At 35.3% G+C, this 25866-nt stretch overlaps 1 protein-coding gene across 2 annotated transcripts in view; it reads right to left on the bottom strand.

Annotated features, from left to right (window-relative positions):
• Window positions 1-1870: 1870 nt before the first annotated feature.
• Slc6a15 (solute carrier family 6 member 15) overlaps window positions 1871-25866 on the bottom strand; it is a 34131-nt gene continuing 10135 nt past the window's right edge. Inside the window, exons 5-11 of one of the 2 annotated variants that reach the window (XM_055627970.1) lie at window positions 21614-21724; window positions 18027-18268; window positions 17721-17913; window positions 12141-12333; window positions 10596-10755; window positions 4281-4443; window positions 1871-3158 (exon numbers count right to left, since the gene is read on the bottom strand). In XM_055627970.1, the coding sequence (XP_055483945.1) occupies window positions 2787-3158; window positions 4281-4443; window positions 10596-10755; window positions 12141-12333; window positions 17721-17913; window positions 18027-18268; window positions 21614-21724 (1434 nt within the window). In that variant the 3' untranslated portion in view covers window positions 1871-2786. The remainder of the gene's footprint in view (window positions 3159-4280; window positions 4444-10595; window positions 10756-12140; window positions 12334-17720; window positions 17914-18026; window positions 18269-21613; window positions 21725-25866) is intronic. The other variant, XM_055627971.1, reaches the window with a different exon arrangement.

The raw sequence follows: 25866 nt of genomic DNA, 5'->3' as shown, positions 1-25866 counted from the left end.
AAGAAATAACAGTTAAATAGACAGATGTTTAAGACTTGACATGCATCTTAATGAAATCATGTTGCATCACCTGATCGTATCATGATAATATTTCCTATACTGAGACGCTAACTCCCACACCTAAGGGCATTTTCTCTCTCACCATTCATTTTATTCTCATCACTGCATTAAGGATTCTACCACTGTTCCTTCTACTTTGTAACTGTAAAAAATCTCTCTTAGCTTTGACTCTTAGGTGTAATTATGGGCCAAATCTTGAAGTGGTAGTATAGAAAAACAATTGACTTAAAATTTTAGACTATAGATAAGGATATCTCAAATTACTATATTATTTTGTTGCGGTGGTTGTTCTTGCTGTTTATAAATACAATAGCTGAAAAAGAACAGATACAGTTCTCACTGGCAATAGGAAATGAATAAGGAAAAGATGATTGTACCTATGTTTTAATTATCACAGTGCATTGACTCAGATATGTATGAGGAGTAATGTTGACCTTTATTTACTTACATATTTATTTGGAGACAAGCTATCTATTTAGCATTGTGTCTATCTATCTCACTGTGTAGATAAAGTTGGAACTGAAGTGCAGCAATCTCTCTGCCTCATCTTATGAGTAATGCGCTCACAGACAGGAACTGCCAAATCTTGCTTAGACTTTTATTTAGGAGGTGCTGAAGTCAAGGCAAAGGCTACATGAAAGGACAACTGAAGAATTAATTGCATGACAATACTAAAAAAGGGGACGTTTCGCTTTGCTTTAGATTCTTGGCCAATGTTCCTCATGTGGCAAGTGGGAGGATTGGAACAGATTTAAATTGTTTTCTAAACCAAAATTATACTTCCTAAGTTTTTCTTAATTTCTGAGTAGAGGGTGGAGATATGTTTCACTGTATAAGATGGGATCCCAAACTACCAGAAGATGAAACTGTTACCAGAAGAGAAATGAAATCATCCCCTTATAGAGCTTTATCTGCTGCAACATCACAGGGAAGACTGAGGGTATGGAAGCAACATATGTGTACAACAAAGCACTGAGACGTAAATAAGTGGTCATATATAAAACAGTGGAACATTATTTAGCCTGAGAAAGGAGATAGTACCATCTGTGACAACACAGAAGGAACCAACAGAGTGAAAAGATTCAGAAAAAGAAAGTCAAATATTACTTTCAATTATGTGTAAATTTTAAAAATTGTATAGTTGGAAACTGAGGGTAGAACAATAAGTTGCCAGCATCAGATCAGAGAAGGAAATGGAGAGAAACAGACTTGCAAGTATGTGTGATGCATAAATGAAGAGGGCAAATGTAAAGCATGGCTATGAACATGACTGGTAATGCATTATAACTCAGTGGTAGAACACTTGCCTAGATTGTAAAGTATGATAGGTTTAATATCCAGTAATGGAAAGAAGGAAGAGAAGGAGGTAAGAAAGCTTTTTATAATTAATAATATTATAATATATATTCAAAGTTGTTTTATGTGCATTTTCTATTCTTTAATGTCATACATGAAACAGTTGAAGGTACCAACTGCATTCACAGATTGCTAAAGCCTATATGAATATTTTCACATTTTGAGGCTACATTAAAGCAACATTCAATCATTAAACTCTATTGTGGATTTGTCTATGAAGTAGTCTCAGCTCTGGGACATTTTTAATCTCACTTGGAATGTGAAGATTATTACAAAATGCATTAGTACTGGCTGAAATGGAAGACAGTGTAGCTCACAGGTTGTAAGGGACAATCCAGTTCAGGTGAGTCAAGAAAAATCAATGAAGGAAGCAAACACCATTGTTTAAACTTTGTTTATTTGTAGGTTAAAATGTAATGCCATACAGTTTTAACAATCACTTAAAAAAGGATTTATGTTTGCAAAAAATGAAGCAAAACAGAAATATATGAAATCAAATGCTATCTTGCTTCAAGTTTTCAAATCAGCACTTAAGAGTCCTGATACTCATCTCTATACATTGCAAGTATATTATATAAATATACTATAAGTGATCTCAAAACCACAATAAATATTAAGTAGGTTTTTAGGCACACGGCATAAGAAAAATGCAGTCTGCATAATTCTTGAGAGTGTGGAGTGGCTCACTTAGATCATTTTCACACACCTATTTTACACAAAACATTCAGCCATCACGTGTGATCCTCAGTCACATCTTAACCTCTTCATCCAGGATTAGTGCCTTCTTGCTCTTTGATACTATTGCTCTATACAGCTATCATATAAGAAAATACTTTGCAGTTTTCTTCAGCTAAGTGCCTAAGAAGGTTTCAAGGCTACCAAAATAAGTACAGACTATATACAGAACTTATTCATGGAAATGTGCTGAGAGGCACCGGCTCACACACCTTTTTGTGGTGATCCTGGGACTTATTCTGAAGGCAAAATTATAAAATGTAAGGTATAGGGATTTTTAAAATTGCCGATAATATTAAATTCAGAAATTATTAGAAACTGAGGTAACACCTGTTTGTTTATTTTTGTTTGTTTGTTTTTGAAGAGATAGAAATACTTGAAAATATGTCAAAAGTGCTTTTTTAAAAATACTGGCAAAATATGACCCCAGTCACTGTAAGCTTTGTCTGCATCCATTTCTGTGCAAATGTAAACTGAGGATTGCTGTTCTTGAACTGTCTTAAATTGTGGGGATTAAAGATCGCAGCCATGGACACCTGAGATCACTTTTGATAAGTGAAACCCAATGCTTCTCATGGTAGAACCACTGTTCATTACCAATAATGAACCAAGCTTAATCTCGGCTTTTATCCCAGCTACAAGTCAGACTCCGGCATATCCGGCATGTCTGCCATCAAATACCCAATCCCATAGCGTCCATTAGGAGCGGTGTCCAGAGTCGGGGAACCACTTTGTTTTCGGTAAATATTTTTACCAAAACTTGGAGATGACATTTCGCTGGGTATCTTTCCATGAATGAGGCTTGCGTCATCTCCTTCTAAGTTTACAGGCTCTTTCAGGACTCTTCCTCTCTTATACGTCACAGAGGCCAAATTACCAGAACTATCGTCTATGAGGTTGCAGCGACGAATGATGAAAACAACTGGGACAGGAAGTATTGCAAGAGCCATCAGAGAGAAACAGACAACCATCCCCCACAGTGGGTAGCTCAGAAATTCTTCTGATGCCTGGTAAAGCCGGGAGAAAAATGAACGTCAGCCATCACTCTATGTGCTCTTAGGAAAGTTACATTGGTCTTGGGTTTATATATCAAACGCTAGGATAATCATGACAGGTGGTGTGCTCTGACTGACAATAAATAATGGAAGTGACATTCAGCAAATTCAATGATTATAAAGTCCAATCACTTATATTTTGGTTAGAATTCTGCCCTGGACCCATGAAAACTTGAGAGAACCTAAGAATGATAGAAAGAGAGAGAGAGGAAGAGGGAGAAAAGACCGATTGACAGACAGACACACACACACACAGAGAGAGAGAGAGAGAGAAAGAGAGAAACAGAGCAAGATATTCAACTCCCTAACCCGATAACCCAAATGCATATGCATCTGTTAACCTAAGAAACCCCCAAAGAATTGACAATAATTTAGCAAAACTCTCAGTCACTAAGTTTTGGGGTATTCTGTTACTACCAGCTATGTCTACCATACTATCTTTCAGAAATCTAAAAACCTGGGTTTTGATGCACATCTGGTCCCAAAGGTTTTGATACAGATGTCAGGCTGGTCTGTGTTTACATTGTTAATTTGTTATTATTATGTAGAATTATTGACCATGGACTAGGTAAAGCAAGTGCGCTGTCTATAACAAGTAACACAGATCTCACATAGATCCAGTGTGGATAGAGCTGCTTGAAAACAGACCTTCCGTAGCTACTGCTTATAGAAGACAATTGTAAAAAGACATCTTTTCAGTATTTCTTTAAAGGATGTCTCAATCACTAATATGTGTTATAAGTGTTTAAGTAGCTGAGATGTAATGAATTTCTACAGAAAAAAACAAATATTTCTGGAGGTTTTTATGTTTCCTAGTGTCAAAGGCCATGCAGCCACTGTTCTTCAATGACAAGATGAAGAGATTTGGTTGAATAAATAGGAGCCTAATGAGTCTCAGTTGCTAAAGAAGTTTACAATGTATGAACATTGGGGCTGTGAGAGGTACATAGCATAAATCTTCATATCCCCATACTGGAGCAACACAGTCCAAAGCAAAAAAAAAAAAAATGCTCTGAAGCAAATAAAACCTTTGTAAAATTTTCACTCCAAAATAATCTGTAATTTGTGTTTTACCTTCTCCTCGATCCATGCATTGTAGCCAGGAGGACTTAATCCCATGTTCACAATGCTAGCTATTAGCAAAGTCAGTAGCATTAAAGGAGAAATGTACTTCCACATGTAATAGTAGTATTTGCTTGGAGCAAAGCCTAACATATCGGTTAGGTCTTCTATAAACCTGGGTGTAAAAACAATATTTAATTGTCCTTACATTTTAGTACATTGACTTAATAACTTAACAGAAATCTAGATTTAAACACTTTGGTATGTTTTCTTTAATGGACCACATCTTCAAGGAAGAGAGGGATGGCTCTGTGGACCAAATGTCTACCATTAAATCAAGTTCAGATTCCAACTCCCACTTAAAAAGCCAAGGCAATGAGTTTGCATCTCATCTTCAGCTCTGGGGAAATGAATATTAACAAATTCCAGGGGCTTCCTTGCCAGCCAGTGTAGCTGACATAACAATAAGAAGGTTAGAACAGGAGAACTCAGTGTTAACCTCTGGCCTCCACAAGCACATGGACAGACATGCTCACCTTCACATATATGCCTAAATACAAACACAAAAATTCACAATGACTTGTGCATTACATATTTACTTACAAAATAAAATAAAGCTATTATCATTGTGTTTAGTGAAGCCCTTGACAAATTATTGAAGTGGTGTTTATAGTTCTGGGAAATCTCATCGTTTTTGTTCAGTAGTGTCATAATTGAAGCAGTGTTCCCATTTTGTAACTCATTCACCTGTCTCTTGAGTCCAATCTTATTATTCAAGTTCCTCTCCTACATTTTGTGTTTTCCAAGGACCATAGTTTCTTAGAGGCAATTACCTAGGTCCATCAACATTGTCTTGTTCACAGAGGCATTTGATTCCTTACTACTCACAAATTAACCATAGCAGCAGATTCTTGATTGATTAGACCTAAATCTAATTTGGGAAAATTTGTCTGACTATTGTGGCGTCATTTACAGGGAAAGAGACTCAGCCTAACACTGTAACAGCACTGAGCCACTGCAAAATAGTCAACCTTTTTATTTAGCTAAGAATGAGTCTTGGGGCCACCAAGATGACAAAGTCTGTAAGATGCTGGTCACCAAGCCTGATGACAGGAATGAGATCTCCAGGAACCACACAGTGGAAAAAGAGTTTCCATCTTTGAAAATGGTCCCCTGGTCCCCTGAGTTCACTGTAGTATGTGCTCTACACATAGAAGTAAAAATGTAATGAAATGAAGAGTATCAAGATAGATAAGTGACAGGGAATTTGCTCACCACCCACAGCTTTGCAGTGATGTTTCTCACAGACTTTCTAGGAATCTAACTCCAGATCACTGGTAGTTTCTTCAGTGAGATCGTAATAATTTTTCCTATGATTTTTCACAAGTGTAATTGTTGACAACTGCTACACTTGAATGTCAGTTTATCTATGTTGAGAAATAGTTTTTGTTTTTCTTTTTATTGTTTATTATTATTAGTTACATTTTATTAACTCTGTATCCCACTCCTTTATTCCCTCCCAAACCCACCCTCCCTCCCTCAGCTTGTCCGTGCCCCTTTCCAAGTCCACAGATTGGGGAGGACCTCCTTCCTTTTCCTCTGGCCCTGTTTTATCAGGTATCTTCAGGGCTGGCTGCAAAGTCCTCCTCTGTGGCCTAGCAGGACTGCTCCTCCCTTTGGGGGGGGAGGTCAAAGAGCCTGCCATTGAGTTCCTGTCAGAAATAGTCCCTGTTCCCCTTACTATGGGAAACCAATTGGTTATTGAGCTACCACGAGCTTCGTCCAAGCAAAGGTTTTAGGTTATATCCATACTTTTTCCTTGGTTATAAACATACCCAGCTAAGAAATAATTGAAAAATATATTGACAAACAGTTATTTTTTTCTATTAGAAATGATATTGCTTTGTCTGAACAAAGTTTTGGTATGATGCTCAATATTTTTATTCTTGTACTAATAACTTAGAGATGTAGTATTGCCTATTACATGTTGTTTTAAAGAATTCTGCATGTTCTTTCAACAATCACTTACTTCAGGTCAATTTCTTCAGCATAGTTTTTTTGTGTTTGGTCTGCTATACATATAACTTGCTCTGAAACACACACACACATATATGTATATGTATATATATGCATGTATATATATACATCATATACATACATGCATATATATACTTCCTTCCTTAACTTCTGCCCCATTTTCTTTCCTAAACCATTCACAATTTTTAATTGATTTTGTTAAATAAATAAATAATAAAAATATTTTCTATTCTCATATAATTAATTACTGTGCTTTCTTTTATGTTCCTTTTATTTTAAGCCTCATATGTAACATATTTACATTTTATACAGTTATTTCCTGAGTTCCAACACTGCTGCTTTTAAGTCTTTTCCTTTGTCATATTTTTGAAGGTTTAAACTATTACACAGTTCCACCCTTTTGATGTATTTATCAGTTCTAAAACTTTACTTCAGTATCTTGTGAAATATTTTTACTTTTGTTTCTTTGCTGTGTATCTCATTCCCTTGTTTTCTTTCTTTTGAAAGGATTTGTTTTACTTAAGACTTCACTACACTTAAATAAAATTTACTTTTCTGAATTTTCAGGAGAAAAGAATTAAGACACTTACATATTTGCAAATGATCAAGGACTGGCCTTGTAATGGCTCAGACCTATGATCTCTGCTCCTCTCATTTATCTGTGCTTTCTTTTTCTGCTGTCCCTGACTACATCTAAATTAATCTTCTCCTGCTATTTTCTTTTCAGATTAGAGTTTAATTTTAGAACGGAACACTGGTTTGTTTCTTTTTTTTTCAGAAACTGGTTCATTCTCTCACTAATGTTCTTTCTGTGGTTTGAACTCTCTGTAGTCCTTGCACCAAGCAAAAGTATCTGGGAAATTCATTTGACACTTGGCCATGTCTTCGGAAGAGCATGGTACCCTTTGATGCAATGAATTAAAGATACTAAAGAAGGTGCCATAAACCTGGCGGCATGTTCTCTGCTGTTCTGCTCACATGTGTGACACCACAGAGTTCTTGAGGTTGAAGGTGGCTTATCCTTAACCTTTCATGAAGCTGTCTTTCATGGAGGCATCTTCTTGCCAAAAACTGTATTATTGCCAATGAAGAGATAAAAAGCAAAACAAACAAAGCAAAAACTCAAACAACCAATAACTACGCTGCCACCATTCCCATTTTCTTAGAATACTCCTTTTCACATTTGTTTTCATATTTACTAATATTTACTGTGATGCTATGCTTCAATATATTCCTCTTCCGTGCTAAACTATTTGCTATTTCAAAACGCTAGATTTAGGCTACCTAATATTATTTGTCTATGAACTTCCAACTGTATTAGTGGAGATTCTGGTAAAAGTACATGAGGTTACTGAGCTAATAAGATCATAAAATCATTGGAGGCAAACAGGAAACGTTCAAAGCTACTCCATGATGTGAAAGAAATAATTAAATAGAAAAATTCCTGTTTGAAAAGTTTATACCAAATCCTAAAGTAAAATGTGACGTTTGAAATCAACATATGTTACTTCAAGTGACAATTCTGCTATCTCTTAATATTCATCTTTCTTTCTCTGAACTTTACTTTGGCATTTCAAAAAATAATGTATCTGCCTTGAGATATTACTGTTATAATTATAAATTGCATATGCAGAATATATTATTTCACGCACAATAGGTATTCAGCAAATGCAGCTATTGTCAGTGTTACTTTTCTTCCTGTTGTTACTATTGGCTATGAAGTAGAAAAAAATATATTCTCTAGCAAGCCTTCTGCAAATAATGAACTATTTAAATGTAAATCCAAATTGGTAACTTATTGATTGAGAGAGAAGTCTGATAACAGATCAGATTCTATTACAATGAAGGTTAGGGGTCAGTGTCTATGTGTTAACACATCAAGAGATGTGGATTTGGAATGAAGATCTTAACCAATATTCTAGCTGCACAGTTAGAACACTGTATCTTCCTACATAGAAAGGAACAGTTTGCCATCTGAATGGTGTGTAAATTTTAGCCACTAGAGAATATTTCCTCACATATATTTAATTTTTAGAACAAATTTAAGTTCATAACAAAATTATCGAGAAGAGGATGAATCAGATATATTCCTGACCCCAACTCATAAATCATATCCTCCATTATAGACATCCTATACTAAAGTTGTATATGTGTTTGAAATAATGAAACCTTATTGACATACCATATCATCTGTTGCTGATAACTCATTATAAGGATTCACTGGTGTCATGCTTTCTATAACTTTGGACAAAACCACAACAACATATATCCATTATTATAATATCTGTTCTAAATACCCCTCGGGCTCAACCTATACATCTTTCATTATCCTCAACACTTGTCAAACACTGATCTGGATACTGTATAAATAGACGGTAATAAGTTGACTTCCAACAGGATGCAGCATTATCAAATATGGCTTCTGTCTCTTAGCAATACACATTTATATTTCTAACATTATTTTCATGGCTTGGTAGAAATTTACCTAGCACTGAACATTATTTGATTCTCCAGATGAATTTACCCATTCATCTGCTGAACAGCATCCTGACTGTTCCAAAATTTGACCATTGTGAGTAAAACTGCTATAAATATTCCTGTACATAATTCTGGAATATATTGTCAACTACTTTTAGTAAATATCAAACTATGCATCTGACATGTCGTATGATGAAAATATCTTCATTTTTATCACAGGTTATAAAGCTGTATTCTGAAGTAGTTGAACTCTTTCATCCCTCCATTGGCAACAAAAGAGGGTTCCTTTTAACCTACAGTCTCACCATTGTGTTGTGTTGTTGGTGTTATAAATGTTGTCCTTTCTGGTAAGTGTATAAGGATATCTCATTACTACCATACTTTTCATTTCCTTTTTGATGTGCATATAAGTAGGCATGGAATGTATGTATGTTTACATATATCTGTGCGTGTGTTTGTGTATGTGTTTGTGTAGTGCAAAGGTTGACACTGCATGACTTTCTCAATCATTTAGTCAGACAGGTTTTTTGTTGTTTTTTTTTTTTAATGTTACCTTTTGGCTAGCCAACTTACTAGCAATTTCTATCTCTGTTTCCTTTGTGGAAAGATAAGCAGGCCACTATACCCAACTGACATCTTTTATATGGGTTATAAGAATCTGAACTCCAGTATTCATGCTAGCTGTAAGTGCTTTATTTACTAACAATCTCCCCAGTCCCTTATCCCATTAATTTTCATGACACAGATATTTTCACCCACAATTAAAGCATAAGACTTTATTTACTTCTAATATTTATATTGCCGCTTATTCTTCATGAAACATGATTAGTAAATGCAATTTCCTATTCTTCCTAGCTTTTAGCTTTGGACAACAATAGTAAGACACTCTCAACTTTGTGAAAGCACTCACTCAGTACCAATAATATTATTCATATTACAAAAGAAAACTCTAGTCTTTATGCAGACTGCACTTTACACAAGACTCTCATCACTCAATCTGTGTGTCAGGTGAAGGCAATGAATTTAAATTTTAAAATGATTTCTACTGAATAAATACTTCAAAGATCTCTTATCCACTGAGGTGAACTTTCTTTTTTATTTCATATCAATCTCACAGGCTTTACACATAAAAAGTGTGCAACTGAGATTTAAACATATAGAAAATTTAGTTAATTACACATGAAGTTTGTATGTATCTCAAAATAGAACAATTTTCCCAAATCTTTCTGATACTATAAACCATTAACTTACACTCTCTTTTTCTTTATATCTCTTTCTGTCTCTCTGTCTTGCTCAGTCTTTTTCTCTCTGTCTCTTTCTGTCTGTCTCTCTCTGTCTCTCCCTCTCTCTGTTGCCATCTCATAAAAATTCAGCAAAATAACTAAAGCATAAGCTTTAGAAAAAGTGGGGAAATCTGTGAATCACAGTTATGCAGTTGTTCAGGCTTTAAATGAATAAGGTGCTTCCTGTTTCTCTTATTATTTTTTTCATACATGAAATGTGGGCAGCAATAACAAGCCAAAGAAACCTAAGGATGTTAGAACGTATCAAGTGCTTATCAATTGTGGATGTTAGTCTTTCATATTAATTAAAAAAATGCTTGGAATTCTAGGCAAACTTAACATTGTAATTTTCAGCCCTCATGCACTGGGGTAGTAGACCTCAGTAAACTATTGAATCAACAAAAAGCCTGTGAAATATTTGACTATGAAGATTAGTCCATTTTCCTGGCTCTTCGCTTTGAAATGAAATATTGATCGAACTTCTCAAAACAAAGCTGAAAAATAACTGAATGCAATTTAGTATACTTACTTATCTATGCCGTAAACAAAGCTCACAGCAATATTCTCCAAGATGACCACAATTAGCAGAGGCAAAGTAGCAGAATAATCATCAAACATTGTAACAAAGTAATTTCCAGAGCGCTGCACAAATATCAGGCCAATACAAAATGCCAGGAGGCAACAGATAACTAAAGAAAATAAATAAGTAAATAAATTAGCCTCTAGCCAAAGCCCAGTCTTTCCTTCATTATAAATGACTACATTCAAACAATGTTTTTCAACTTTTATAATTTGTTGTAGGCAATAGCTTCTTTGATTCTACGGAAAATTACATGTTGGTAGTTAGGTTACACAGGGTTAACCTCTACTAAACTTAATAATACATAGCTCATATCCTTAATTCTGTGGAATCCTACCTACCAAGTGCAAATAATAGGAGAGAAGAATTGTATGAAAAATTTAAAAATTTCTATTCACACTGTTTCTATCATTAATAGAAAAGTGACCTTCCAGGCAGCACTGTCCTAGGTGATAACTACATTTAATAAACTTTTGTAGTTTTGAAATCCCTATGCAAGTTTTATTTAATAATGTGTCTAGTGTGGCTTCTAATGAGATTATCAAACTTAAACTCACATTTAATTGACATATGATTATCATTATAGCATAACAGAAAAATTTTCACTATTAACCCATATTTGCATATTTATCTTGCCTGAACATCTTGAGTGTGCAAAGAAAAGTGATGATTATAGGGCTGAGCATTCTGATTATCCAAGCAACAACTAGGAAAAGCTATTTGTTCTGTTTAACACCTAAGAAATAGATTCATAAACTTAGGGACACTTGCTGTTCCTAGAACAAGTTGTAGATACATTTGTAATCTGTGTGTTTCCCCCCATACTTTAAAGCTATTATAATAGGCTTCTTGGCAGTTAAGATAAGTAAATAATGACTATATTATATGTCTCAATCCCAGTTTAACATAGATGAGTGAAAATAAAAGAAGCAGGCATAGCTTTCTCTACTTCCTCTTTGAGGATCCAGATGGGAGTTCTCAATTGCTGCTCCAACTACCTGCTACCTTAGAGTCTCTAACCCTCTGAAAATGTAAACCACAAGTAAGTATTTTCTCCTATAAGTTGCCCTGAACAGAAATTGATGAGTAACCAACACAGAACAGAAATAAAAACTACTTTTGTAAAAGATAAATATGTAAATGTAGCTTTTATTAAGTATATCCTTGTTTTGTAAAAACTAATACACTAACATAATTATACTTAGTATTAGTGTGTTATTATATATATTATTATAATCATTATATTATATAATATATTATATTATAATCATTATATTATATATAATATATACTATATAATATATTATATTATATAATATATTATATTATAATCATTATATTATATATAATATATACTATATAATATAATGATTATAATATAATATTTTGATAGTAACAAAATCCGAGAGATAACACAGTCTAATTACAACCTTTAACTTCTCACCAACATAAATGAGATACAGTTCATGTTGAAAGTCAAAACTGAAATCTCACCAGTGAGGACTTCCTTCCTCACTTTGAACGTGTCCACAATAGGAGTGATGATCCCTTCAATGGTTCCAAACATGCTGCCAAGCCCGAGATTTATCAGCATGAGGAAAAACATCACTGACCAGAAGGGAGATGCAGGGAAATGTGTCATGGCTTCTGTAAAGGCAATGAAAGCCAACCCAGTGCCCTGTACAGCCTGCAGAACACAGAAAAGAGGAACATTAACCAAGAACAAGAGAATGAGATACTTCTATTCATCAGTGAAGGTAAAAAAGTCACTAAGTAATGGTCAGAGCTACTACAAAGAAATACACTAACATATGCTTTTGTTTTATAAATCATGGTCCTATTTCCAGAACCCAGATGGATAATAGTGAGTAATCCCAAGAATGAAATATAGTTCAGAGTTGCTAAAAATAATGTACAACTATACAGTATTGTTTATTTTTTCAAAGATCTTGGAATAATGTAGTGTAATATTAAATATATGATATTTTTAATAGTGTTAAGGACTGTGAATATGAATATAAATACTGATTTATTGTAATAAGAACAGAACAGAATATGTATGCAAGTATTTCTGGCCTATGAAATAGCTTAGTTAACTAGAATAAAGAAAGCAGATAATGTAAAAAATAAGCTTTTTAAAATAAAAGACTTCCAGAAGAAGGAATTATTGAATTATAGAAAGTCAATTTTCAATATTTTTATTTTTAATTAGTTAATTAATTAATATAATTTATTCACTTTATATTCTTACAGTAGCCCCCTTGTCTTTTCCTAGGCCCAACCACTATCCCTCTTCTCCCCCTGTGCCCTTTCCCTAGCTTAGGGAAGGACATCCTCCCATCCAGTCTGACACTAGCCTATCAGATCTCATCAAGGCTGGTGGCATTATCTTCCTCTGTGGCCTGGCAAGGCTGCACCCCCCAGGAGGAGGTGATCAAAGAGCCAGTCACTGAGTTCATGTCAGATACAGTCCCTGGTCCCCTTACTAGGAAACCAACTTGGAAACTGAGCAGCTTATAGGCTTCATCTGAACAGAGGGTCTAGGTACTCTCCATGCATGATTCTTGGTTGGAATATCTGTCTCTGAAAGCATCTCTGGACCCAGGATTTTTGGCTCTGTTGGTCTCCTTGTGGCACTCCTGCCCCTCTCCAGGTCTTTACAGATTTAATGCAATTCCCATCAAAATACCAACACAATTTTTTGCAGACTTTGAAAGAACAATTCTCAATTTCATATGGAAAAACAGAAAACCCAGAATATCTAAAATAATACTCTGCAGTAAAATATCTTCTGGAGGTATCTCTGTCTCTGATCTCATGCTGTACTATGGAAGAACACTAATAAAGACATGGTACTGCCATAGAAACAGAATGGTGGATCAATTGAATCTAATCAAATACCCAAAAGTAAACCCACACACCTTGATACTTGATTTTTGACAAAGAAACCAAAACCATTCAATGGAAAAAAGATAGTGTTTTTTCAACAAATGGTGCTGGTCTAACTGGATGTCTACATGTAGAAAAATACAAATAGATCCATACTTATCACCCTGCACAAAACTAAAGTCCAACTAGATCAAAGACATCAACATAAAACTAGACACACTACATCTGTTAGAAGAAAAAGTGGGGAAGAGCCTTGACCTCATTGGCATAGGATACATAGAACACCAACAGCACAGGCTCTAAAATCAACAATCAATAAATGGGACCTCATGAAAATGAAAAGCTTCTGTAAAGCAAAGGACACAGTCATCAGAACAAAACGACAGCCTACAGAATGGGAAAGGATCTTCACCAACCCTTTATCTGACAGAGGGCTAATATCCAGAATATATAAAGAACTAAAGAAGTTTAAAAGCAAAAAATCAAATAATACAATTAAAAATGGGTACAGAGTCAATTTTCAATATTTATAAAATTCATTTCAAAGAAATTTTAAAGAAAAAACAGCAAGAAACATATTTTGGTCTGTTTGCTTAGGGTTTTTTGTCTGCTTGTTAATTTGTTTTTTATTTTGTTCTCTAATTAGAAAGAGAATGAAAAGGCATAGAGTTGGGTGGATGTGGAAATGGAGAGGAAGTGGAAGGATCTCAGGGAGGGGAAAATGTGATCAGAATGTATTTTGTGAAAACACATCTTTTCCTCCTATTGGGTTGCCTTTGCCATTTTCAATATGAAGGATATTGCCTTGACTTATTGTGTCTTCTTTTGTCTTGTTTGGTTGTTGTCTCTCCGAGGCCTGGTCTTTTCTGAAGGGGAAACTGGAAGGAGTATGAATCTGGGGTAGAAGTGAGGTGGGGAGCAGCTGGGAGGAAGGGACAGTGGGGAAACTGTGCTCAGATTATATTTTACAAGAGAAAAACATATTATCAATGATTTTTTTAAATGCCAGTTCCCACATTTTTCTATAGCAATGTATTGCATCATTTTTCTTATCTAAAACTAGTACTCCTATATTCTAATATTAAAAAATGGGTTAATTATAATTCTCATAATCACTAAATCTGTTAGAGAAAAAATTATGAAAAAAACAACAAATTACGGGCATATACAAACACATTTACAAAACTAGGAGTTCATTTGAAGATAAAATTAATGCCCACAAATGAAATATTAGATATCATGAAATTAAAATAATTCTGTACAACAAAAGAAACATTCAAGTGAATATACAGCATGCAGATGAGACGAAGTCTGCTAGCTGTGCAACTTGACAGATGATTAATACCCACAGTAAACAAAGAACTTTAGCTACTGGATAACAACAAACAACTAAATAAATAAACAGGCTAATAAAATGAGCTGATATTTCTCAAAAGATGAAGTTAAACTGACCATATGCAAAGGGCTCAACATAGTTAACCATCTTAGAAAAGAAAAGTCTTTTATGAGACTGTTTCTCCAAACAAGGACCATGCATGTATGGATACAACCTAGAGCCCCTCCTCAGATGTAGCCCTTGGTAGCTCAGTATCCAAGTGGGTACACTAATGAGGGGAACAGGGACTGTTTCTGACATGAAGTCGATGGTAGGCTCTTTGGCCTCCCCCCACCCCCCAAGATAAGCAGCCTTGCTAGGCCACAGAGGAGGACTTTGCAGCCAGTCCTGAAAACACCTGATAAACCAGTATCAAATGGAAGGGGAGGAGGTTCTCCCTTATCAGTGGACTTGGAAAGGGGCAGGGAGAAGATGAGGGTGAGAGAGTGGGATTGGGAGGGAAAGAGGTAGTGGGATACAGCAGGGATACAAAGTTAACAAACTGTAACTAATATTAAAAAATAAAAATTTAAAAAAAAGAAGACCTGGAGGGGAGCTCCACAAGGAGACCAGCAGAGTCAAAAATTCTGGGCTCAGTGGGTCCTGCAGCCACTGATTAATCAACCAAAGACTATGCATCGAGAAGATCTAGACCTCCGGCTCAGATGTAGCCTGTATTAGCTCAGTCTCCATAGGGGTTCTCTAGTAAGGAGAGCAGGGGCTGTCTCTTTGACACCCGCTAGTGAGGTGGCCCAAACAGGCCTCAGAGAAAGAGGATCTAGACAGTCCTGGTGAGACCTGATAGGCTAGAGTTAGACAGTAGGGGAGTAGGACCTCCCCTATCAGTGGACTAGGGGAGGGACATAAGGGGAGAAGAGGGAATGAGAAGAGGGTGAGATGGGGAAGAGATGAGGGACAAGGCTATAGCTCATGAATAAAGTGTAATAAAGAAAATATTAAAAAAAAGAAATGCAACAATTAATTAATTAAAGACCTGTGAGACTGTGGGGAAAGGGAAAGCTTACACACTACAGATAAGAATGTTAACTGGTCCAATCTTGTGTAAACTGCTATGAAGTTTTCCCTCAAACTACAAATAGCCATAGCATAAAATACAGTTATATCATTCCTGATATTCACTCAAAGAACTCCAAAACAACATGACACAGATATAATTGCACATTAGTTATTGTAGTTATGGAACTAACTTAGATTTCAGCAACAGGGGAATAACAGATATGATGTGATATATATGTGTGTGTGTGTGTGTGTGTGTGTGTATGATGGAATTGTTTTAGCCATAAACATAAAAGTCACATCATTTCCGGAAAAGTGTGTATAGCCGGAGATAATCATGTAAAAGAGATTCAGTCAATTTCAAAAGGACTGATCTTTCATGTTTTCTCTCATTTGTGATTCCTAAATTGTGTGTGTGTGTGTGTGTGTGTGTTTGTGTGATTAGGGAAAAAAGTAGCCCATTTATTGATTCAGTGGTTTGATTCTTCTTATTTTGTTGTTTTCTAGCACACACACACACATATATGTGTGTATGTATCTATGTATGCACGGATGGATGGATGATATATGTATATGTATATGAATGTATGTATGTGAAGTTTCATGTACATGAAAGTATAGGCAACATTGCCTGGGGGAATAAAATGTAGGAAGAATTTTGAAGAAGAGTATGTATGGGAGAAATAAAACTCCCAAACAAAAATTTTCTTATGTAACTTAGTACTGTGTGCATTGGGTATCCATCCACGGGACAAAACTAAAAGTAAAATTTAAATGAAAAAAAAAAATGAGGCCGTGGGTCAGTAGGTGAAATGTTGGCTATGCAAATATGAGGATCTTACTACAGATCCTCAGCACCCATGTTTAAGTAAAATCTGTTGCTATGCGTCTGTAACTGCAGCACAGGGGTGAGGGTTTGGTGGCTTACACAGACATGACAAGCACATCCCTCTAGATCACAGTGTTAAGTTCCAGGTCTCTGAGAGACACACTCTCAAGTAACAAGGTAGCAAAGTGATGAGTGAAGACCTATGACAACCTGCAGCCTCTCTACATGCCCACATAGGAGAGTGACTCACAGGCATACCCTTCCCTATACACAGTGAAACATCCCATTATTAACCTACCTGCAGCAGGTATCAGATTTTTTTCAATTACTAAAAGCTAGAAATTGTATTTTCTTTTAGAATTTGAGGTTATTATAACCATTTATGGCTTCAGCCATTTATGACTTCAGCCATAGTTGCTAGCATGAGATCTTTATGTTGAGTTCTAGGCATAGTTAACTTTCTTACTGAAAGTGATTAATGAGCAATTTCTACCTTCCTTTCTGATAATATGAGCAGACAATAGCAACCAACAGAAGAATATTTATTACTTTTCTCCAATTCCTTGTTCATTAATATAATATAAATTAAGAGTCTACAAAAATACATAATAAAAATGTTTAATTGTACTGTCAAAAGACAAAAATTATTTTTTTTTATTCATCAAAAACTCAGGACTCAAAATTCAAATTCTGCACTAAATTTTATAGCAAAATATATATCAGATTAGTCCTCATTCTGGAAAGGATACTGGTTTATTTATGCTAAGACTCAATCAACGAGACTGCTTTCTAAAATAAAGAAAACCTTTGTAAATAAACATATTCTATCCAGAAAAGAATTATCTATGAATTTAAAGATGTATCCCCAGGCATTTTGCAACCTACTTTCCTGCAGAAGAGTTTTGGATGATGCATACTTTAACTGAATGGCAATTGCCTGACTGCTCAGACATGGCCTACTAACTTTATTTAGCTCATCCTCAATTTGACAGGAGTTGATATGAAGAGCGGCAAACTCTTCTTCCTTCACTTTCTGAATGATGTCATAAACTAAATGATAATCTTCTGCAGTGACAGCTGAGAGGTTAATGTGATGGGGAATGACATCCCGACTAATGTTTCCCATTTTCAGAAATTGCAAGATCATCTCAGAATTTCTGAAAAAAAAAAAAAAAAATAGAACAGATTGAGAATGAGCATTCAGGTTCTTTGATTCCTATTTCACAGAGAATCATGCCATGAAAAACTAATGGAAATTCATTATCCATACTGTGAAATGCATTTTTCATTTATGATATTGGCTTTGAAACCCAGAACTGCAAACACCACCAGTGTTGCCAGAACAGACGTGAAAAAATTGATGAAGGACACGAGGACAGCATCAAAGTGGCAGTTGTTGTCTCTCTTGTTGTAGCTTGAAAAGGCAATGACTCCACCAAATCCCAGACCTAAGGCAAAGAAGACCTGAGTGGCTGCCTCTCTCCAAACCTTGGGCTCCAGCATCATTTCAATCTGTTTGAAATCAAAGAGAACAGAAGCAGTAAGAAATTACTAGTTCTGTGCATTTTGGTCATATGGAATTAGATGATTTTAATCTGGATAAATTATATGTGAACCCAAATATTATTTAAAATAATTAAATAAATTATCCCTTATGAATAAATAACTATTTTTTTTTCTAAGATAGCAGCTAAGAAAGTAACAGGAGATACTATCAAGTCTGGACATGGAGATTTCCTAATTGTAAAGGAACTTTTCAGTGTTTTCAGGTAAGTCATCACGGGATAATATGACAAAGAAATTACTAGTCTTTGATAATTCCCCATTACATATCTTTCTTTTTCTTTTCCAAAGCATAATAAATAAATGACCAGCACAGATGAAATAACTACGTCCCACCCCAATCCTTTTGAGTTTGGCGTTTTCTGCTTGAAACCTGATGACGACGGAGCTAACCGGTGTAAAACTGGTGGGGCGAGGCTGCCAGTACACCTTTCCACCGGTATTAGTCATTCACTTTGAAGTTTCCCGAGGGCCATTTCTTGGAAAATAGAAGAACATCTATTGTGTCATTACTGCTCTGAATGTGTAAACATGTTTCAGAGAGTGGTGCCTTACTTAAAAAAAATCAAATCTTTCAATAAACATTTAGGTTCATTTTCAGGCATAAAAAAATGCTTACTTGGTACTTGTTTTTCTTTCTAACATTAAGGTCAAATTGTCTTTATTGAGGGTAATGTCAAAGGGCAGGGGGGAGTCCTAACAGTGCAAGTACTGTCAAGTGTCAGACGGTGATGCCACCACTAAGTAATTTAACAAAAGAGCAAGCGAGATAAATCATGCTTCTGTGGATTCAACTTTGTCAATAGAAATATCCCCACAGTATCAGACAAATTCCAAGTGTCTAATATTGATGGTGTGTGCAAACTGTACGAGGCAAACACAGATAAGTGCTTTGCATGACTTTTCTAGTTTAATATTCACAGGGCCCCACGTAGTTGTTAAAACTATTATTTGAGCCTTTCAAAGGATGAAAACCTAGCCCAACATTACACAACAGGTCAGAGGCAGAAATAGTCACATGTGTGCCCTCTGAAACTCCCACTTTTCCTCAGATATTGGAATGCAGTGCTTCGATTAGCATTGCATCTTTATTTCTTTTTAATATTTTATAAATTATTATCACACATAATGATTATACCCATATTTTAGCAATAAGCTAATATGCACATACAGTTTGTGGAATATGCCTACTTTACTGCTCGGTACCTTTGCGCTCAGCTGCGAATACAGTCAACTGTCTGTCACAACATTACCACTAGATGGCAGGAAAGAGCCATTTCTAAGACTTCATTGCTCTTGTTTCCAAATTCAGAACTGAATTTCCACTTGCTGTTTCAGAGTATTCTGTGTGCTTAGGCACTTTCTTCCCTACATAAACAACGTAAATTAAAAGTAACCGGTAACGTATAACTGAGTGTGGTAGCTCATGCCCGCTATCCCAGCACCCGAAGGCTGAAATAAGAGGGCTGCCACCGGTTTGAGGCCAGCCTGAACTAAGGTCGAGACTTTTAGGGACTATCTACACCCTGTCTGAAAGCAAACCAACTAAGACTAAGTTTACAATTATCAAAATTTTTATGTCAACACCTTAGAGCAGCGGTTCTTTCACCTTCCTAATTCTGTGACCCTTCATGCAATCCTTCATACTGTGGTGAGCTTCCGTCATAAAATTATTTGTGTTGCTACTTCGTAATTGTAAGTTTTGCTACTTTTATGAATCATAATGTAAATATTTTTTGGAGATTTTTGTCAAAGAGGTAGTGACCCACAGATTGGAAACCATTTCCCTGGATAAACTAACACCATTTTATCAATGGTAACTGGAAAGTAAGCTGAAACAAAGAAGAAGAAGACAAAAGAAGAAGAAGAAGAAAAGAAAAGAAAATGAAAGAAACTAACATTTTAATGTGGATCCCTAACCCCAAAGAAAAAACGTTGATTTATGCTGAAATTTTAAATGCTAGATCCACTTAAATGTCTGTATCAGTTCTAAACTACGTACAAAAATAAAACTTCACAACTACACTGTGTAACAACCAGCGGCAAGCTTAGAGAGTAGTTTCCAGAAGTTTACCCAGAAGAATTAGTTGCATTGAACTCAGGAAACAATTTCTTCAACGCTCTGAATATAAATAGCTTTAGTTATTAAGTATGTGAGGCTTGAAGTGGATATTAATTCTAACGAGGCCACAATTATGATTCTCCAGCGGTGTTTCATTGAAAGTTCTAAATGGCACCAAATATTAAAGAGCACTTTTGAACTACAGAAGAAAACCAGACGCCCACGTCAGCATTTTTGCTCCTACAAAATGAATACAAACTCAGAACCAGACATGCAAAGAACACAGCTCCTTTTACCTCTGAACAAGGCAGCTGACAAAAAATTCCACAGAAGCTAATCCCTCCTGCCCCTGCTTAAAGGACCACCCTAGCTGCACACTTGTCCTTCACATAACCTCCAGTGTCTGAACTATCTTAACTGCATCTTATGACCTCCCTACCAGAATCTTAACAAGTTAATGGTGAGCCGATCCACTAATTTGGTGAATCACAAAACACATGCACACCGAAACCTATTTCTGTTCTCTGTTGTTTAAAAATAACAAGGCATGATTAATTCCACAAGCCCTTTATGAACAATCAGAGTCGAGGTGCACAGCAGTATGTTTAGATCTATTTAACAGAACAGCAGTATAATTTTCAAACTCTCTATGAAGCCAATAGAAATTTTCCTGAAATATGTATGAGTCTATAAAAATTCCCAAGTTTACCATTGTAACTATCACCCCAAAGGGGGCAAAACATTCTCAAGAAAACATTAATTTTTTATGAGATCATATTTTCTAGGAAATAGTAGGCTCATACCCTATAATCTCTGGATTTTAGATTATCTAACACGCAGACCCTCAGAAGATTAGTATTTCCATTAGTTCTTCTAATGGAAAGATACTGTTGTGATGTTTCAGATAATCACTGATGCAAGACAGATATGAACCACTCAGGTAGAGGGTAATGAGTAAATGCAGGTCAAAATGTCTCAAATTTATCAGTTTAAAACCTTAAGCTATTTCATAAGGAGAGCATTTTCTCATTTAAATAATGACAATCTTCCTCAAGAACCAGAATAGTAGGTTTTAAAAAAGTGGATATGGACCTATTTGAGAATACAGAAAAGTGGATGGTTAACATACTCTAATTTAGAAATCTAATATATTTATGTTAGGAAAAAACAGGCCTTAAATATAGATATGCTGACATTTTTATAATAAGTGTCATGGAAAATAAGATCGATACCTTAGGAGTGAACATGTGTCGGATGCCATCGACTGAGCCGTTTAAAAGGAGAGATCTGATTAGGAAGCATACAAGTACCACGTAAGGGAACAGAGAGCTAAAGTACATGATCTGCAAACAGAGAAAAGTAGCAGTAGGTGAGAAAGACTAATGACCAGTCTTATACTTCAAACTACACCCTTGATAGCCATTTTTTTCTGTAGCAATATTAATAACAACTACTAATGCCACTTTTTAAGGGGATTGTTCTGGATCCAGACCGCTTTAAAGTCTTACTTTACACATAAATAAAACTTTGTTCAGACTGATTCATACTGCTGCAAATATTTAAAGGGTGCAACATAATTAAATACATGTATAAAATGTTTAAGATAATTAATATTTTAGGTTGGGAACCGTTAAACACTTCTCTTGTTATTTTATGATGCACAGTAAATTGGTATAAACTACATTCACCCCTGTGTGGTACAGAATGCTAGATTGTGTTCTTCCTTTTGTCTTTTGGGTGGCATTGTCCATCAGTTCTTTATTTTCCTCTTCCCTCCCCAGCCTCTAGAATGACCTCTAAATCTGTGTAATAGACTTTTTTACTATCCAGACAGGAGAACACACAGAACTTGTCTTTCTCTTATTGATTTATTTCACTTAAGTTATGTTCCATCTGTATTTCTGTAAATGACAGGACTTCATCCCATTTAATAGATGAATAATATGCAGTGTGTGTGCATAGAATTTAATATATATTATATTTAGATATTCAGTGTGTGTGTGCATAGAATATATATATTATTTATTTATATATATTATAAATATTATATATTTATATATTATATATTATATATAAATACATATGTTATATATTTATATATTATATATATTTACCATCTATGCTGCTTCAAACAGCAGGACTTAATTCTGCTCAGTGACTGAATAGTATATCACTATGTGCCTGCGCATAAAAATTCTAACTTTACTTCCTTTGAATTGGTGAATAAATACGGTGTAGGATGAATGGTGTTGGTTGTTTATAATGCATCTCTAAAAGCAGTATTAAGAAGGAAATAGCATGAACTTCCTCATAAATTCTGGTTCATGTTTCACATCTATTTTGTGCAACGATTCATGATGAATCAATCTGTAAAGCTCCAAAAGTACTGAGTAATTTTTATGCATTGTGTTCAGTATAAAACCTTTAACCATATTTTCTTCAGTGTTTCCCTCTGAGAAACTCAGCAAATTGCTATCATGGAAAGGAACCGTTTTATCCAGGCAGTAACTATCTCCTTGAAATCTCCATGTGGTGATCTAATACCTCTAAAACTTTCTCACTGGAAAAGCAAACTTCTAAATTTCCCTCCAAACTGTGCCCCTCTATTTCAGGAATGGCCCTAGCCACTTTGTTGCTGAAGTCAAACATGCAGAGATTTCTAAGACAATCTGCAATATGCTCATGGTTTTCAGATCAGCTTCCCAGCTGCGTTATTTTCTGCTAAATGCACCCTAAGTGTTCTAATAGCATTGAACAAATTGCTAATTGTCCCCTCAGCCCAGTAAAGCTTTAAACTCCTGTGTTTTCTTCCTGCAGAACTCAGACTCTCAGGTCATTACCATCTGGTAGGTGCAGCATGATCAGCCACTCCCTGTAGGCATAGTTCTCTGCTCCTCTTCCTCTTCACTACACTCGGATCCATCTTCTCCCAGAATTCTTCCTGGGTATCCCAAGTAAGACTGCTTTTTTTGTTTGTTTGTTTTTTGTTTTTTGTTTTTTTTTTTCCAAACTAAAATCCACTATCTTCTGTCACGTCCACCACAATACAGGTGATGATATCACCTTGGAGATATTAGCATTAGGTTGGGTTATGTCTGTGGCAGCCTGTAGCATTGCTGAAGTGACCTTACTTGAGTTTTTTTTTTTTATGCTCTGTCCAGTTTGCTGTTACTTAAGCTCTCTCGGGATGGAGGTCTTGTCTTTCCTGCTCCATAACAGATCTTGAAGTCCTCAAACACTTGCAGACACAGAATAGCTGCAAGATATGTTTGTGAGTAAAAAGGAAATGAAGGGGAGCTGGGAGAATAAGGGGGAAACTGTCAAAGCAGAGGAAGCATCCCAGGAGAGAGCATGTGAATTGAGAAACTATGAAGAACATATAAGATAAAGAGAGTTGTTTGTCTGTGCTTCCTCTGTAGTTTATCCTCTGTAAGTCGTATTTCAACATGTGGAAGATAACAAGGACAAATTAGTTTTATGTGTAGGATATCAAAATATATCAGTATTTTGCTGAAAGAATTCTATTTTCATTAGTGAAAACAAACATCTTTTCAATAAACTTAGACTGGCCTCTGCTTTGATGATATGCTTTCATTTTCATTTCCTCATTTCTCCTTATTATGGTGCTTTCAGCAGCGGGGGTTACTTTTCTATTTCTCTCTGATGACTTTAACATTCTTTCAATCTGCCAATTCCCTAGGTCTCATTTGATTGTAGTTCTCCAAAATTTTGTGGTTACCAAAACCATAAAGTCTTTTCTGCAAACTTTTTAAAATCAAACTCAATTTGCTGCTCCATAAGTGACTTGGAAGACTCTGCTGATTCTCATTTAGTTTATTTCCTGCTCATCTTTCTTCCAGAGTCTCTCTGTCAGCTCTCCTCTGCATTCCAGAGATCCAATATCCATACCCCTGCTCTCTGGAGTTTCCTAGAAATCCGATGTTATTGTTTGCTGAACTGTTAAATCTCTTCAGATCTTTACAGTGCTTATTATATAACAGCCCATCGCTTTAGCAGTTTCTGCACACATCAGTGTCCATCCGAAACCAGGTAACAGTTCTTGCTTTAATCTCCCTCTGACTGCACAAACTGTGTCAGAGTCGCAGAGGAGCACTTAGCACCTCAGGGCTTGAGACTGCTGGATTCTGTGCCTACCACTCCCTTCTCTGAACCACCTGGTGAACTTTCCTCCAACAATCTTAGGGACACCAGCAATTACCCACTTTGTGAAACCTCCCAAACTCCAGGACCATTTCAATGGTTGTCTTGTTCATGTTCTCTTTGCCTCTATTACTGTACTTAAACACAGCAATGAGCTGCCTAGCTACTTGCACTGTAGACTTTTGGAGATAGAGACTGCTTAGTCAATATCTATATTTATTAGTGCACAGCATACAGTAGATCAAGAGAACTTATAGAAGGTTAAGGTTTCTTTTATGTACATATTCTCTAAAATACAAATTCTTTATTTCATACTATTTTAAAATTTTATCCTAATTGTGAGGTCCCAATTATTTCCAGTTTCTTTTATTAGTTCAACATGCATTTGTTCTTAAATACAATAATCTGAATTTAGTGATAAGAATTTAACACGCATTCTTAAGAACAAAACAGAAATATTTCATTTACAGTGTGAAAAACTGTCAAAATTCCAAAGAGATGAATACTAATAAGTATGCCAAACCCTTGACTCTATTCTCTAAGCAGATAAAGGTTCATATGTTCACATCTAAAATTCTAAGGGTTAAAGGAATGTGTCTTAAGTCAACTCTATACAAGTCACCTTTTTCTTAAACCTTTTTCTTAAATGTAAACTTACATTTACACAAATGGCTGTATTTTATATCAAAATCTTTTATAAGATTGCTAATAAATACTCAATTAAATCTGTTGGTATATACCACAGATGCGTGTATATTGGTATCTGAAATTGCTTCATTTCATATAGCTACCTAAATTTTAAAGTCTTATACATTGTACACATTGGTGTTGTACACTTGTTACCTGGAATTATTTTACGAATTTGTGGTTTGCCTCTGTTATTAGAATGGAAACTTCCTAAGTGTCCATGAGCCTTGTATAGTCTGAGAAGTACATATTCTTAGAATAGAGAAATGACATATGCTTCTTTATTTAATATTAAGCCTTCTTGGAGTTGTCACTTCATAGCAGTTAAAGTAAGTAAAAGATTAGTTTATCAACCAAAATATTATATAGGATGCTTCCATTGTTACACTACTGAATTAGAAAATACACAAAAATCTCATATTTTTCTAATTATATTAAAATGTTGGTTATAAACACACACTCAGAAATAACCTTACTTTTGCTAGCTTAGTTGTTCTGTCTGTTATTGGTTTCTTGATTCTGGAAAGTTAACCTACTCCTTCTAAACTTATCAATTTTGTTGTAAATTAGAGATAAAAACATATGAGCCATTTGACTGACAGAATAAACAAACCAATATATGCAACATATTTAACAG

The sequence above is a fragment of the Psammomys obesus genome, unplaced genomic scaffold, assembly GCF_907164565.1.
Source record: "Psammomys obesus unplaced genomic scaffold, mPsaObe1.curated_primary_1811, whole genome shotgun sequence".
In the NCBI taxonomy this organism is placed as follows: Eukaryota; Metazoa; Chordata; class Mammalia; order Rodentia; family Muridae; genus Psammomys; species Psammomys obesus.
This window is presented reverse-complemented; position numbering and strand designations above follow the sequence as displayed.